Raw genomic sequence first — 17,260 nt, 5'->3', positions numbered from 1 at the left:
GACAGTTCAGAGACTGAAGGAACAAAGAGTAAGGGGTGAGGAAAAAAGAAAGGAAGGGAAATGGTGAGTGACTGAGTGCAAAGAAATCTTTGATTTAATGGTTGGCTTCATAAACTTTGCCTTAAAGAAATAATACACTTGCTGACAATTGTTTATGATGAAATTCTTCATCTTTAATAGCTTTCCCATGAGGAATCTATGAAATGATAGTGCTAGAAAGGTCAAAGAAATCTTCTTAGAGAGTAAATAGGTAAAATAATGAAGAAAGCAAGCAAGGTGAAATTGCCAAATGTTTTTTTTTCCCGCTAGACTTTGACCCAGCTTTCACCAGTCTCTGTGGGTCTCTCAAGGCACAAATGAATAATAGAGTGATTTTCATTTTTCAGCTTTCATCGAGAACATACGCATACACACACACACACACACACACACAGGCATAGACACACACACACACACACACACACACACACACACACACACACACACACACAGAACAAGCCAAGTAACTCCATTACTTCACTCAAGGATGAACTTTCTACTGACATTAGAGAGGGAGGAATGCGAGTATCTCAGCAGTCTGAAAAGCACAAGGGGGGTGGGGGGTGTAAAGGGTAAAGTAATCACCGTAAGCATTAAGACGGTTTAAACAAAGCATAAGAGCAAAAGACTATGTGGTTTAGCTCTGCAGTCCTGACAGATGCTTGGGAGATGCAGGGAAGTGAAGACCTGATGTGTGGGCACGTTACACAGACCTCCCTCTTCTGCATCTTCCTTGCAAATTAATGTGTGGTCCTTGCTGTTCACCATTGCTCTTTTATTCTGCAACCACTTAACCATGAAGCATTCTGTCCATCAGCCTGATCTTAGGATCCTTCAATCAGCTGTTATCTCTGAGCTGCAGAATACCTTCTATATTGCTTCATACGTATTATTATAATAAATGGCACCTTTTAAAATAAGCTACTTCTCTTCTGAAATGAAATTAACTGTCGTAAGTTTGGATAATTTATTCATGGCAGCTCAGTGAGCAAAAAAGCCAAGAAAAAAAGAACACAGAAACAGAGCTTTTGTAAATAGAGGTGTGTACAATGCAGCATTACCTACTCTTTATTATTTATTTTTTTTTAGTGTCATGCTGCAGATAAGCTCAGTGGAATGGACCTAGTATCACTAATATCACACCTGAGTCATTTTCACACATGCACTGCAGCCCTGAACCTTTCTAAACAGAGCTGTGCTGCCTGCTCCGTAGTACAAAATCAGCATAATATCTCATGTAGCTTATGTGAGAATTAAGCAGGTAATTGTCATGTGAATGCACAGGAAGCAAGTGGGTGTCATGAGTCTGGCCTCCTGCATGCATTACTCGGGCACCACCCCTCATGAAAAGGCAGTACTTCCCATAGTGAGAACACATTTGAACACCTTCCATGTGAGTTTGGGGAAAGCAGCAGCAGGCATCAATGACAGCAGACACTAAGTCAGAGATTTAGTGTGATGTGTAGATGTATTGCAGATGTGCAGTAAGTGTGGGTACGTTAAAGCAGCTTAAATAGTGTGCCTTGTATGAGAAATTAGATTTGCAGCACAGTATAAGTTGCTGTGGGCTGCCATTGAGATCAGCCAGTCTGCTGCAGCTTCATGGCCTGCCTGAACTGTGTTCAATTCACACTCAGCATCCACGCACACACAAAGAAAACACTGATTTGGTGTGTCGTCCCTTCTTCACCCTCCGTGCATCTGTCACTCTTTCTTCCCCTGTCCCTACATCCCTCTGACAAGGAAATGGCCTTATTCACATTTTTACTGTCTTGGTTCAAGGCTGGAAAACGAGAGGCAGGAAAGTTCAAAGACCAAAGGGTCAAATTTGTTTGGATGAAAATAAATAAATGAATAAAAATCATTGAATGGTCCTTCCTTGCTGGAATTACATTTGGTTTCCAGGCAATCAGCAAGCCTTCAGACTGGTAGAAGTTGTATTTGTTGCCTGGCAACCTGAGGATACTTATTCTTAGTGTCAAACCCATCATGCTGAAGATTTAACTGGCAGTGTGCTTGTTTATAGTGGTATTTTTTATTTCTTTTAATCCGTTTAACTGTAGCACCTTTTATCCAGCTGCATCACTGCCTTGCACATAATTGCAATAATTAGCACCTTATTTATTATTGTGTATTGCTGGTACTTTTCTTCTGATTATAAGGCACAGAAATTGCCATAAAAGTACACAATGCTGGATATAGGTGCTGATTTAAACAATGCGCTGACCATAAAGTTATACTATTTTAGTGGCGATTATATGTACTATATAAACACATCATTTAAATAGATACTGTTGATCCAGTAGCATTTGAAGGAAATACTTTGTAGCAGTTCAGTGTATGAACTGTAAATATGAAGTTAGAACTAGCAGGTCATTACAGTCATGTGAAAAAGTTTTCTCCTCATTATGGAGGAATTTTAGCCCAACCTCTCCAATTTGGTCTCGTCTGTCCAAAGGACATTGTTCCAGATGTCTTGTGGTTTGTTCAGCTTATCTTTGTAAACCTACGCTGTGCTGCCATGTTCTTTTGAGAGAGAAGAGGGTTTCTCCTGAAAACCCTTCCAAACAAGTCATACTTGTTCAGTCGTTTTCTACTTGAGAGTGTCATGAACTTTAACATTTAACATGCTAACTGAGGCCTGTAGAGTCTTAGATGTAGCTCTTGGGTTTTTGCTGTTTCTCTGAGTATTGCATGGTCAGAATATTCCTGAATATTCCAGACCATCACACTGCCAAAAACTCTCTTTACTGATGATCAGTTAATCAAATGCATGTGTTTAGTTGTACCTGGCCGATTCTTACTGTCTTATTTCCTGTGGTAGCAGTAATGGTGTAAATACTGTAAAAACTTTTTCCACCTGACTGTAGCTTAGCTTAGCATAAAGACTGGAAACGGGTGAAAACGGCTGGTGTTAAACAGGGTGTGTGTTGGTGAATTCATATAAGTGCACAGACATGAAAGGGTATCAAGTTTGCAAGAAAGTGAAGAAATGTATTTCTCAAAAGGCCAACATTCAGCTAGACACAGAGAGAAGTGGGTATCCTGGCTCTGGGAGCTAATTCAGTTAGTGCATCTTGTCTAACGTCTGCATGACATACCAATAGCTTGATATGCATCACATTGCACGTGTACAGATTAACTGTTGGGGAAAATGAGATACAATGTAACACACAAAAACGTCATCTTTATAGATGCTGCTAGCCATCTGTTTAAAATTTGGACAGAACCAGGGTGAATGCGTTGCTTAAAAAAAAAAAAAATTCTGTCAATTCAATTTAAAAAATGATTACTTTTTAACTAAACTGTTTTGACCGAGGTGTCTACACTAAATGCTTTTAAATTGCAAATAAGCATGCTTGCTAATCTACTATAGTGGAGAGTGGAAAAAGATAAATATGCGCATGTTTTTCTTCTGTTTTAAAGCATCTGTGGCATTGCTGGCAGCACCACTGAAAATGTCAGGGAAAAAAATCTGAGAGGCAGGAGAACAGATGATACATAATGACAGTGAAAGGGGCAAATATTTGAACAGCATAAACGAACAGCAGCATGAGGAAGGAAAAATGGAAGGGTTAGCAGGGGATGACAAGATGAGTGGAAGCACAAGCACAGGGATTTACACGTATGGAAGCTCACACATCAACCCGGTTATCTCAAGTAACATTTATCAGTGCCACTTCGCCTTGCTGGTTGTCCCCACGTTGTCTTGAGAGAACTTCATCAACATGCTCTCACCCTTCCTTCCTTTATCTCTCAACCCCTGCACCCATCCATCCATCCGTCTAGCAAACACCCGTTCAAATGTCCACACAGACTCAGAGTGACAGTGCCTGCAGATGAGTGAAGTAATGAGAGAGAGGGAGAGGGGACGCTGTGCGAGTTGGAGATGGAGGGTTGCAAGGACACACTGTTCGTGCTGCTGCATATTGATGTTGTGGTTGCAATACATGGAAGAGGCATAGACACAACACATACACACTTGATATCTGCAAATTACCAGCAACACAATGCAAGCGGGGGGTTGTTAAAAGGGCCCAGCTCATTAACCCGATAGTTTTGGGACCTGACAGATAAAATATTGAATTGCCAGTGACTGTTTGGTGGTTGGTTTGAAAAATACACAATGCTGCAGACACTGGGTGCAGATGATGTCACATTGCTCGGGGGTTCCTGTGAGCAAGAGTCAAGAGATGAAAGAAAGGTCAAAATAACCTTATGTAGCTCACGTGCTATATAGAGGTGGTATCAGAGGACAAAAGCTGCTCTGTTTCTGTTGTTTTCTTTTGCAACTTTCTCAGTCCTGTAGACGGGGCGTTGGTGAGCAAGAGGGGGATTAGAGAGCTGCTGTGACATACTCAGAATATCTACTCAAAATAGTCGACTTTCAAAATCTATTCTGAGATTGTGGTAAATTAGTGAGTTAAAATATGAATTTGGGCAAAAGGGATGTTTTTTTTGGGGGGGGGGGGTTGAAAGCGGAGGTGAGGATAAACATAAACCCATAAACCGGGGGGATAAATAAATTAAAAGGGTTTACATGAAAAGGATATGGAACCTATGGATTCTTCGACACCCACCATCTAAACTAACATCAAAACAACTTGTAGCTTAGTGCTCCAACATCTGCGAGAATCACAAATAGAGGTTGATGATGATGATGGTGGTGGGGGCGATATCAACCCCACAATCTGAATTTGGGTGCCAAGCCCCAAGAGCAAGTGGTACATTGAATGCTTGAGCAGCTGACCTGAAAGAGAAGCTCATGGCTAAGGTAGAAACTTGGACCCTCTGTGGCCAATTACCAAGACTACATGAAGTACCCTCTGAAAGTCTACTAGAGGATGTGAATGCAGCACTATGAACAGTCCCTAATATGTCAATCGCTAAAACAAGCTGTCTGATCTATACTGCAGCAACAGTGATCCTTGAGATGCTTGGCTATGAGATGAACGACAGCCACAAGGAGCAGTACCCCCCATGGAAAAGAATACTGGAAGCAAGGCAGTACAAGGGAAGTTAGCCAGCTATCTGAGCTGCAGAAAAGTGTGATGAAGAGAGGGGTGCCTAAGAAGTACAACAATACTTTTATACCTGAGGCCCTGATCAAATGCTTAGTCAGTACCTCATGCAGCAGAAACCCAAGAAAGAGGAGGAACAATCATGAAAGACAGGCCCCTCCACCACTGGCAGGAAGACGTGGCTGATGTATTACCAAAAAAAAAAAAAAAAAAAAAAAAAAATCTTACCAATGGCTGGACAAAGCTAGACTGAAAGACAGCACAGAGGCACAAATAATGGCAGCACAGGAAGAAGCTCTAAGGCTGGGGTCACCCACCACAGCACACCAGGCAAGACCCCAGGTGCAGGCTCTGCAGAGATGCCCCTGAGATGATTCAGCACGTAACAGCAGAATGCATAGTATACGGGAACATCTGTGCTGAGTATGGACTTGAAGTTCCAAGGTCAAAATGGGATACACCCCCGAAAGTGGCTGACAGTGATCGAGCTACACTATATTTGTCACAGCTAACAGCCACGGGCAAAAGGAGGACCCAAATGCAAACCAGGACAAGACAGCAGGAGGTAACTGCACAAAGTTTATTTACAACATCAGAAAATAAAGTCAAAATATCAGGTGGGGGAAAATCCCAGGGGAGATTCTGGTAGGGCTTTCGTTCACTGGAACCAAGCATGGAGGGAACACACAGGTGGAAAGAGGACACCTCTCTGGATAGAGAGAAGGATAAGTTAATGTTGGGTAGCAAGAAGTTAGTGTTTCACAGACAATTCCAGGATGATGCAGAGGATCTTACTTGTCCGCCGGTCTTGTGAAATTTGAGGAAGGGATATGGAGTTGCTGTGGAAGCCTTGAGGTTGTCCAGGAGGGCAGGCAGGCAAAGGTTAGTGATGAGGTAGATCCAGAAGGTACGGTGGGTGGGAATATCCAAAAACACTGGCAAATGCAAACAGAGTTGAACCTATTAGCACTGGTGCGAGACAAACACAGAGGCAGAAGTGTAAAAGCCACAAGAAGGCCTGGAGTTCCTACCCCACAATCGCAGACACCCTGGCAAAGACTGAGGAATCAGGCTGAGCCTTAAATACTGCGTTGATGGCCACCAAACACGAAACAGGTGTGACAGCCCTGACCACCAGTCCTGCTCTAGAGGGGCGGAGGAACTCCATGCTGCCTGCCTCCTGGAGGAAACGGAAAAAGAGGGAGAGCACCACAGCAACAACAACACCGCATCCTGATAATATTGCCAAAAGTATTCACTCACCCATTCAAATCATTGAATTCAGTCATATTCCAAGACCACAGGTGTATAAAGCCAATTACCTAAGCATGCAGACTGTTCATACAAACAATTGTGAAAAAATGGGTCGCTCTCAGGAGCTCAGTGAATTCCATCGTGGTACCGTGATACGATGCCACCTGTGCAACAAGTCCAGTCATGAAATTTCCTCACTACTAAATATTCCACAGTCAACTGTTAGTGGTATTATAACAAAGTAAAAGCAATTGGAAAAAACTACTCAGCCACAAAGTCTTCACAGAGTGGGGTCAGTGGATGCTGAGTGCACAGAGGTTGCTAACGTTCTGCAGAGTCAATTGCTACACATGGGCTTCATATTAGCTCAAGAACAGTGCGTAGAGAGTTTCAGGGATGGGTTTCCATGGCCATGCAGCTGCATCCAAGTCTTACATCACCAGTGCAAAGTGTTGAATGCAGTGGTGTAAAACACACCGCCACTGGACACTCGATCAGTGGAGATGTGTCTCTGGAATGACAAAGCATGCTTCTCCATCTGGACGAGTCAGTCTGATGTAAAAGGAATGAACTTGTTAAATAGTTCTGATGAGGTGGTCTTAAAAATGATCCAAAAAAACCCAAACTGTAATAATAAGCAAAATAATAATCTTTAAAAGTTTGTACAGTAGTGTATGTTCATTTAATTGTTTTCAAATTATTATTATTATAGTCTAAAGCTTAAGCTTACACCTTTTTGGTTATTTATCTGTGTTCTTTCCATTTAATTAAAATCTTTTTGGCATTTATTTTATGGGTATTTGTGGTTGTCATTAATTTTCAAAAAATGTAAATAATAATAACCAAAATGTAATATAAACATTATTTTTTCCCCAGCTGCTCCTCATTCAGGGACCCAATTTTGTGGTAACAATTGAATAGATTGCTTATTGTGCACCTAACAGTCATATTCATTACCCTGAATTACCTGTGTGCAAAATAGTCCATCGAAAATAATGTTGTGACCTTGGGCTCTGGGACAGGCATTTTTCTCTTTTATCTGACATCACATTCACAAAGCAATTAATCAAGTACAGACTTATTGGTAATCATAATATTCATAGGTTCCCTCTCTAGACCACAAAAACACATTCAGTTTCAGAAGACAGTAAAGAAGCTAGAATCAGCAATTGTTTTGTTTCATAAATACAGTGAACTGATTAATATTGTCTCAGCAGTAATAAGAATAAACTATTGACTGGGAATACTGTTCACATCAACATCTGTTTGAGCCTTACCTGTTCTGTTCCAGGTATGATGCTGGGAGGTGGCTGTGGTAGAGAGCTGGCTCACTGGATCATACATGGGCGCCCTGAAAAGGACATGTATGGCTATGACATCAGGTACATCACTCCACAAATCTATTAAAAAGGCTTCCAATTATCACTTTATTAAAAGGCAGCAGGAACCACAGTAGAGATGAAGTTTTAATGAAGTCTGAGTGATTATGACTTTTAATGAGCAACTTTTGACCCCCCCGCCCCCCTCCCTGGTCTCAGGCGCTTTCATAACTCGCTGACAGACAACAAACAGTGGATCAGAGAGAGGAGCCATGAGTCGTATGCTAAGAACTACTCTCTGGTGTTCCCCTTTGATGAGCCGCTGGCCGGCCGAAACATGAGGAAAGATCCTTTCCATCAGGTAGGTCAGTGGTTTGATCTCCAGTGCAGACAGTTAATCACGGTGTTTCATGAGGAGTTCAAGGAAGTGATCCATATACTTTCTTTGTACTGGGAGTTAGTCAGACTCCTTTCAGCTCTAGTGTGATGAGTCACGGATGAGTCTGAGATAAGCAAAGAAATGAACAGGGATTAAAAAAAAAAAACTACTGGATGAAAACATAATCTAGTAAATGGTGACAGAAAGCACAAGACTCAAATGCACGACTCAGGCACAGATTAAAAGTTCAAACCTTTTTTATTAAAGTAAGGCAGGCAGAAGGTGGTAAGTGGGTGGGTGAAGGGCACGAAGATTCACATGCATTTATTTTTTCTTTGAAATGAACATTAAGCCTAGCCTTGGCTTCGTGCAAGCTGTTAGTTAGGTAACCATCAGGGCATTTACTTAATCTGGAAGGAGTGCAGGCAGGGTTGAGTATCTATGATAATTTAGGCAAACACACGTCGGCTTGTGCCAACTTTCTGGGCTAATATTGGTGCCGTTTCCTGACATATTAGTCCACCTTTTTTGAGCCATGGGAGACATCTTTTTTTCCCTGCCTGTAACCTGGCCAGTCATTTTTGATCGAGGTCTTCTTCTCTCCATTACCTGTCTAATTTTTGTACTTCTCTCCTTCACTCATTCAAAGTTTCCTTCATCTATTCATCCAGGTTTTCATAAGATTCATGCAAGTCAGTTTCCCGTTTTTCCTTTGTAATTAGGTTCCATTTGTCATTCTTGTTACAATTTGCATTTTATGCAATATAAAAGGAATTGCTGTGTCTTTCCCTTTTTTAAACTTCTTGTTACCGCAGCATCTGTTTGGCTAATTGTGACAGAAATGTGCAGATAGAACAAATCTGCATATAAATAATGCTGTTGAAACCCCAGCCTGTCACATTTCCATGTGTGCGAATGGCGGTGAAAGACCCTAACAAGACCTGAGAGACACAGTCATACAAGTGTTTGCAAACATGCCATTTTGGCAAATGGTGACCTCACTCTCTCATTCTGATGCCTTTGTTTGAATCTAGAGGCAAGAGGCTGATTCAGGCAGTTAGAGGTGTAACTTAGCCCAGCAGTTACGTTTAATAATGCAGTCCCTGCCAACATGAATCTAAATGCTACACTTAGCTTCAGTAGCCTCGTCTCAGATGTCTTTCAGTTTCACCTCCCTCATGAGCCTGGCACAAACTTTTAATGGGTCTCACCACCACACTTTATGCATTAATGATCCACTTAGACACGCTTTCCTGTTCCAGAATTCATCTACCTTTTACTTGCAATTTGTACCCCACTCACACATGTAGGCATCTTTTCATGAAAGATTACTCACACAAATTCCATTAGTAATGCTGTCAATTTATCATGTAGCTTATGTCTAGTGCTTTCTCAGAGCTTGTTTTATTCAAATAACCAGAGCTCACATATATCAGGATTTGGACTTTTTGACTTTAAAAAAAAAAAAAAAAGGATTTTGCACAGAACAAAACATTAACATGAGAACAAAGACGTTGGGATTTTTAACATCTAGGTTTTGGTCTTCACTGTGAACTAAAAAGAAACATGATTTGTAATGTTATCAGTATAACTTAATTTTATCTGTTAATTTTATGGGTCATTAGTGGATCATCTTGTTATTTACTTTGGTCTGTAGTTTTTTTTTTTTTTTGTGTTGCAGAAATGGCAACATGTGAAACTCAATAAAGTCAAATTAAACTGAATGTCATTAAAAAGCAAAATAATTTGAGCCTTATTTACAGTCCTGGTTAAAAATAAACCCTCTTTAAAGTCTAAGGTTTTAGCCTTTAGGGCATAATAAAAAATATCATCTGGCCCTTAACAGATCTTAAAAGTAGTTAAATACAACTTGAGAACAACAGCACATCACACATTACTTTATTGTTTATTTAACTAAAATTAAGCCAAAATCCCGAAGCAGTGTATGGAAAAACTAAGTTCACCCTTACTGCTTCCATAGCAATTAAGTGGGTAAGAAGCAGCCAGGTGCTACTAATCAAATGCACTTGATTAACAATCATCAGCAAGCGTGAAGTTCTGGCATTTTGCAGGTCTAGAGCATTCAGGTGTGTGTTAAAATAACACCAAGCCGGAAACACATCAGTGATCTCAGAGAAGCTGCCTTTGGTCTGGGATGTGTTTTAAGGCCATTTCCAAGCAAATTGAAGTCCATCATTTTACGGTGAGAAAAATTATTCACAAGTGGAAAACGTTCAACACAGTTGCCGATCTTCCCAGGAGTGGACATCCCAGCAAATTCACCCCAAGGTCAGACTGTGCAGTGCTCGGAGAGTGCAAAAACCCACGAGCTGCAGCTCAGAATCTGCAGGCCTCAGTTTGCATATCGAAGTTCCTGACAGTACAATTGGAAGAAAACTGAACACGTATCGCTTGTTTGGAAGAGTTTCCAGGAGAAAAGCCTGTTCTCTCGAAAAAGAGCATGCCAGCACAGTTTAAGTTTGCAAAGCTGCATCTAAACAAACCACAAGACTTCTGGAACAATGTCCTTTGGACAGACGAGACCAAAGTGTTTGGCCATAATGCAGAGCACCGCCTTTAGTGAAAACCAAACACAGCATATCAACACAAGCATGTCACACCAACTGTGAAGCACAGTGGTGGAGGGGTGATGATTTAGGCTTGTTTTGCAGCCACAGGTCCTGCGCAACGTGCAGTATGCAACGGGATAATGATCCAGCAGCAAATCTGTAACAGAATAGCTGAAAAAGAAAAGAATCATTATGTTGCAATGGCCCAAAGTGCAAACCTCAATGAACTGAAGCAACATTGTAAAGAAGAGTGGGCCAAAATTCCTCCACGACAATGTGAGAAACTGATAGTCATACTGAAAATGAGTACTTCACGTTATTGCTGCTAAAGGTAGTTCGTATCATATTGCATTTAAATAATTTCAAGACCTGCTGATGACCAGAGGATTCTTTATTATGTCCTGATATGTAAAGGTGTTCTTTCTTTTTTACCATGACAGTATTGCACAATGCAAAAATACAGTAATTCTCAATAATGGAAGTAAGCTTTTCATGTATGACGCACCTGTGACCTTTCCTATTTAAAAGAACACAAAGGCTTAATGTATTATTGCTAGGAGGTACTTAAGGGCTGGATCAGTCAGAGAAGCTATGCAAATAATGAGACTGTCTCGTTTTAAGAGGCAATATGGGGATTATTTCAGAGCACATGCAGGCCATCTCTGACACTGCTGCTCACACATTTTTTCCACCTCGGTAGCACAGATGGTAAATATAGCCTAGTGTGGGAAGTTTTGGCAAGAGACAACTAGATGCCTGCTAGGAGGAGAGCATAGCAGAACATACCTACCAACTGTGGGCGACTGTCAGTTTAACAAGGAGCTCTGATGTAGCTTATCTAAACACTGTTCAAAGTATAAAGCAGTAAGAAGTTTAATATTTCTGCAGCAGTTTGTAGAAAACGAACAGGGTACGCTCTCCCTTCTTATCAGTTCCTGTGTTGTTGGATGAGAATTTTAATGTTTAGCCCAGATCATTTTTTTGCTCTTTGTGAGGAACTCTACTGGGAATAAAGCCACACTACCTATTATTTTTATGCCGACAATGGATCAAAAGACCGTGCGTGATGAGGAAGAGATTTGCCTATAGTAACAAAACCAGAGAGAATTATTACAAAACCTCTCAGGTAGTCTTTCAGCTCACAGAGGAGAACAGAGCTAACAGGAAATTGTACTTAGGTCCACAGGTGGCCAGAAACACCGCATTGACAGTGTTCGTGTATGTTTTTTCTTTTGAAAATTTCTGTTTGCTCCCACTTTCACCACCACTTTAAAGTGTGAGAATGTGTCAGTGTTTCTTTTCTTTTTTTCTTTTTTCCTTTTTTATATAGTTCATATTGCCCTCTGGTGAATGAATAACAATTCTTTAAATGCAGCCCTAGACTCATCAGTCTGAACTGCTTTTGCTGTGTTTTGTATGTGTGGTTGTTTTCAGGTGCTCACACAGCAGGGCTGCATGTTCCAAGAGCGGCATGGCTGGGAGAGACCTGGCTGGTTCAACAAAGATGGACCTGTTCCCGTGAGAGAAACACACTTGCACCACACACATGCTCAATACTATACATAGTCGCATGCACACTTTTATATGATTACCCTGATGATATTTTTTCCCACAAGCCTCTCTGGATAGACTGTTAGAACATACTGACTGCCAGTAATGGATAACACTACCACAGTATCTGGCCCAGTTCTACTTCCTGCTTTGTGCTTGAGTAACAGTAATGATTAATTAGCTTCTAATTGTCTGTGATATTGCACAGGTTAAAGACTACGATTATTATGGAGCTTACGACGCGAAGATAAATGTAAACTACAAATACAATGAACTGCTGGGTAAAGAGTACACCTTTGACTTCCCTCCGCATCACGGTGTGGTAAGATACAGTACTAAGAGTAAATTGTGTGTGAGTGCTGAGTGTGTGACCAATAGTGTAGCGTTACAGTGTGGTGAGGGCTTCCAAGGGGAAGTCGGTAAGTTTAATGGTGTATAAATGGTATCAAGGGAGAAACCAAACTAACTCAGCATGTTGGAGGATGAAGGGAGAGAATGCTAAACTTAATGTTAAAATCTTCATTAGCTTTAATTTCACTGCTGTATGAATGCTGCCTTCAGGGATCTGACTGTCTTCTTAGAAACACGTGACAAAGACAAGACAGTTTTTTTTTGTCTGTTTACTCTGTTTTTTTGGGTTTGTTTTTAGATTAAGAACGAGTGTCTCTCCTGTAGACATGGTGTGGCAGTGTTTGATATGTCCTACTTTGGGAAGTTCTATCTCACTGGACCTGATGCCAAGAAGGCAGCTGATTGGCTGTTCACTGCTGATGTCAACAAGAAGCCAGGTCAGAGAAAATGGGGGGTGGGGGGGTGACAGAATGGGAAAGGGCAGACAGATTGACAGAGGGATGAAAAAGATGCCAACACATCAGAAAAAGAGTCTTCTACACAACACTTCTAAATGCCAGCAGACATGCTGTTGATGGTGCTGACACTCATTCATTTTTTGAAGGCTACGTGTGTGCAGATGTGAAAGATCCTTTCTTTACATTGCTCCCCTTTTTGGCCTCAGAGCCTTTCCAAATATGAGATCAAGTTCTGGATAAGAGCCAGGACAGATGATCCTTTTAGTTTTAAGCCTCTCTGTTACTTTGCTGTATGGCTTTAGAAAATGTATGACACTGGCATCTGCTGAGGTTCGGTACACTCACATCTTCATGTCGCCAAATGTTTTTCATTTTCGTCCTTATAGTCTTCAGACCTGATTTAAAATTAGCAATGTACTTTCCAAGAGTGCAAGAGGGTCTGTTAAAGACGGGCTGTGTGAAGAGGTCTGTCTCTGTCTCCATCTGTATGTGTGCCGTCACATGTGCCACTGCATTGAAATCACTCAGATTTGAAAAGGAGAAGGACATTTCTTCTCATCACAGAAAGCAAATATAAAAGAGCAAGAAGTCCAAGTTTAAGTAAAATAAAAATCAAGAGAAGGAAGAATCACAACAAACATCCAGTTTTACCCAGTAATAAATGCTGCACCTATCCCCCCCTTTTTTCATTGTAAAATATAAAGAAATGAGGGCCGTGGCCGTGATATTCACATATCACGGCCAGAAGAGCACACTTCGGTCAGCTTGTTTCCTCCTGACTGCACACTTAAAATTTGTTTACAAGGTCTGCAGCAAGTATTATTTGTTTATGTGTGTGTTGCAGGCTCCACTGTGTATACCTGCATGCTGAATAAAAGAGGAGGGGCAGAGGCTGACCTGACTGTGAGCAGACTGGAGCCTGGAGCTTCCAACCTGCCCCTGGCACCAGAATCCAATGGTGAGAAACTGTGTGTGTGTGTTTATTTATTATCTATTTTCACAGTTATTTGCTGTATTTTTTTATCACTCTTTCTATTATTTCATTCATCTCTATCACTGCTTGAGCGTTTAGCGGTCGTATTTTGCTTGTTGCTTTTATAAATGTTCAGTTCTGTTGCATCTTGTTTAAGAGTTATTGTTTTTCTCCATTTAATTTGTAGTTCTCTCAATCAGCATTGTTTATCCAGAGTTGTTCATCATTTTGACTCTTTTCTCACTCAAAATAAGAGAATACCATGAAAGATCTGTGTCCTTTATGCAGCAGCAGCTTGTTTTATTTTGTCATTATGACTCCACTTCATCAGCAAAAAGCACAGAAAATAACATCTGTTCAGGTATCCCTCATTTCTATTGCTACAGCTGCTGTTTTAAAATACCACAGGGTGCACATGAATCATGAGAGATTAATTTATTAAGTAATTAATGTTACATAATAACATCTTAGGTGGGAAGCGGCAATTAGATGCCATGAAAAGTTGCTGCCGCTCGATTAATTATGCAAATTTCTTGACAAATCCCGTTGAATATATCAGCATAAAGTTAGTGGAAGGATGCAGCCGAGTCAACTTTTAAAACATCTTAATGTGATAGTTTCTGACTTTCTTCATACTTGTGATTACAAACTGTATACAATACCTAAAGTGGTTGTGTCTGTCTTTTTTTTTTTTTTTTTTTTTTTTTAATATGTCATGCTTGGGCTATACTTTACCTGCTCACCATCTGCCTTTGCTCCAGGTGATGCATATTACTTGGCCATTGGAGGCGGAGTGGCAGAACACAACTGGAACCACATAAGAACAGTTCTTCAGGATCAAGGCTTTCGCTGCCAGCTGACAGACCACTCTGAGGACATGGGGATGATCAGCATCCAGGGGCCCAAAAGGTGGGAAAAGAAAAGAGTGGAAGGAATGGAAGAGGGTTAGGAATGAATGAATGAATGAATGTTAACACTGCAATGATTTATATCCAGGTGAGAAAAGAATAAGAGGACAATGGGAGGTATGTATCCATTGCAGAGACTGTGGAGACCCAGGCGTTAGGTTCAATCAGTGATACAGTTTGCCAGAGTTTTAGAGAGAAACTCTGGGAGCCCGTTGCTCAGTGTCCTGAATTAACTTTTGGGGGCAGTGGTAAAAAGTTTCAGCTTCCAGTGTAGCCAGCAGATGTCTGGCACAAGATTCCAGTTTCCTTCTGGTCTTTGCTTACATGTTTGATACATTCAAGAGAGTTAAAATATTTGGCAGAAAATAGCTGAAGATTTTTGTTGCATTCCAGCAAATCTATCACTCATTTTTTTCTGAACAGTTTATTTACGTGCAGCCAAAGCCTACTCAAATGATATTTGTCAGTTGAATTTAGATTACAGACTATAAATCAAAATCAGAAATTTGAAAGGCCTTTGCAAAGTGACTCATTGGAAGTAAAATATTTTTGCTGAATTATCACATGATTTAATTTCTGTAACTTCAGACATCAAAATCACCTTGATTTCTTCATCTAAGGATGCACATTTTTGTGCTGTGCAGGTAAAAATTTTACTGCAAATGTAGAAGATGGTCGACGCTTTCTTTATCCTTCCTACAGTTTCCCTTTCGTTCAGCACTCAAATAGTGAAGCTACATCACTTTTACCTATTCCTTATCTTATTCCGTGCACTCCTCATCTGTCTTTTTCTTCCCCTCTCACCTCCTCTCCTCCCCAGCTCACCGCCCTCTGTCTTTGTTCTTCCCTCTCACCAGCAGCAGGGTTAGTCCACTCTGTTCCCTGTGTGGGCTTTGTCGATTTCTTTTCCTTGAGGCTTTGCTTCTCTCTCCTGTTCTCCTAAGTTTCTGTTCTCTCTGATCTGTAGATTGTATCCATTTCTTTCTCACTCATCCCTTTCGGCTCACTTGCCTATTCTCAGTGTCATCCCCCCCCCTTTTCTAGGTTTTTCTCTCCCTCTTGCTTTTATTGCTTACGTCAAACTGGAAACCACTGCGTCACTGTTAGAAGTACCCCAGTTGTGTGTGTGTGTGTGTGTGTGTGTGTTTCATTTTAGATGCTCATACGCACAGACAAATGTATGATGATTGTTTTTCTCACTGACTTTTCTTTAGCATCCAGAGCACATTTATCTTATGAGTGCGTGTGCGTGCGTGTGCGTGTGTGTCAGTCAGAGAAGACTGGCATCTGTGTTGTCTCTCTGTGCACATTACTGTAATAATTTTTAGCTCCTCCGTATTGTTTTTGCCACATATGAGAAATTCAGTGTTTGGGTTTTGTTTCGTTACGAAGCAAATTGATCCCTTTAGAGCGTGAGGAGAGAAGCGATTGCAGCATTTATGAAAATGTGTTTGCCTGTGTTTTCCCTCCCTGAGATGTCTCATTCAAATTCACTCAAGAGGGAGAGTCTTTAAACTTGCAGCCTTTCTCTCATGCTGCTTGGCACTGTGTTCCAGTGGGCAAAAGTAGTGCTCAACCACTTGCTTTGCAATTATGAACCTTATGCAGCGTATAATGGATGAAATTATGCGATATCCTTTAATCGAGCCTTGTCTGTGTGGATGTGGATTCTCAGATGCACAGCTGAGAAGCCACAGTGATGTGACAAGTAGGAGAAACAAATTGATGGTTGCAAGTGCCCGACTTGTCAAATACACACACACACACACACACATACACACACACACACACACACACACACACATAAAACACAGAGCAATCCACTGATTATATATAGCTAATTGGCCTTTGCTCTTGAGTTCAGTGAAAAGGGGATGGGAGGAAGTGGAATGAAGAAAATTATTATCAGTACACACATGCCTGCCTGCACGCATACATATGTATCTGTACTGTATTTCTGCATTTAACTTTAAACTTTGTATTTATTTATTTTGAATCTAAGGACATTCTTACAGGTGCAGACTTGACCCCTCCTCAAATATCTTCATCCCTGGCTTCCTACCACACTGTTATAAAAATATCTTTTAGAAGAGGCCTCACACATTGTATTCTCTACCTGCCCACTCACAAACATGCAAGTGTACAAGCAGCACAGTGAGCTAAACTTAGTCTTTTTTTTTTTTATTATTATTATTACTGTTGACTCATCTTTATGTAATATTGATTTTTAGTATGTGTGAGTGCATGTTTGTGGGAGAGTAGCTGGTACATTTTTGGATTTTTTTTTTTCAGTATTTGTGGGAAAAACATATACCAAATATTAAAAACAAAAACACAGACATTAATTGTGTCTTTTTCTGATTATTATTTATTTTATTTTTTTTCTTATTTGCAGCCGGGAGGTTTTACAGGAGGTTTTAGACACAGAGCTGAGCAA

The 17,260-nt window shown here is 40.7% G+C and overlaps 1 protein-coding gene across 1 annotated transcript in view; it reads left to right on the top strand.

Moving 5' to 3' along the window:
- The window catches only part of sardh (sarcosine dehydrogenase), a 40,805-nt gene that overhangs the window by 15,860 nt on the left and 7,685 nt on the right, over positions 1–17,260 (top strand). The window contains exons 11-18 of the mRNA XM_030743381.1: positions 7,606–7,696; positions 7,853–7,994; positions 12,017–12,100; positions 12,342–12,455; positions 12,783–12,921; positions 13,787–13,900; positions 14,677–14,824; positions 17,219–17,260. The exon at positions 17,219–17,260 is cut by the window's right edge and continues 52 nt beyond it. Coding sequence (XP_030599241.1) covers positions 7,606–7,696; positions 7,853–7,994; positions 12,017–12,100; positions 12,342–12,455; positions 12,783–12,921; positions 13,787–13,900; positions 14,677–14,824; positions 17,219–17,260 — 874 coding nt within the window. The remainder of the gene's footprint in view (positions 1–7,605; positions 7,697–7,852; positions 7,995–12,016; positions 12,101–12,341; positions 12,456–12,782; positions 12,922–13,786; positions 13,901–14,676; positions 14,825–17,218) is intronic.

This window comes from Archocentrus centrarchus, chromosome 12, assembly GCF_007364275.1.
Source record: "Archocentrus centrarchus isolate MPI-CPG fArcCen1 chromosome 12, fArcCen1, whole genome shotgun sequence".
NCBI classification, from domain to species: domain Eukaryota; kingdom Metazoa; phylum Chordata; class Actinopteri; order Cichliformes; family Cichlidae; genus Archocentrus; species Archocentrus centrarchus.
The sequence above is the reverse complement of the archived record's forward strand: the minus strand, read 5'-3'. Positions and strand labels throughout refer to the sequence as shown.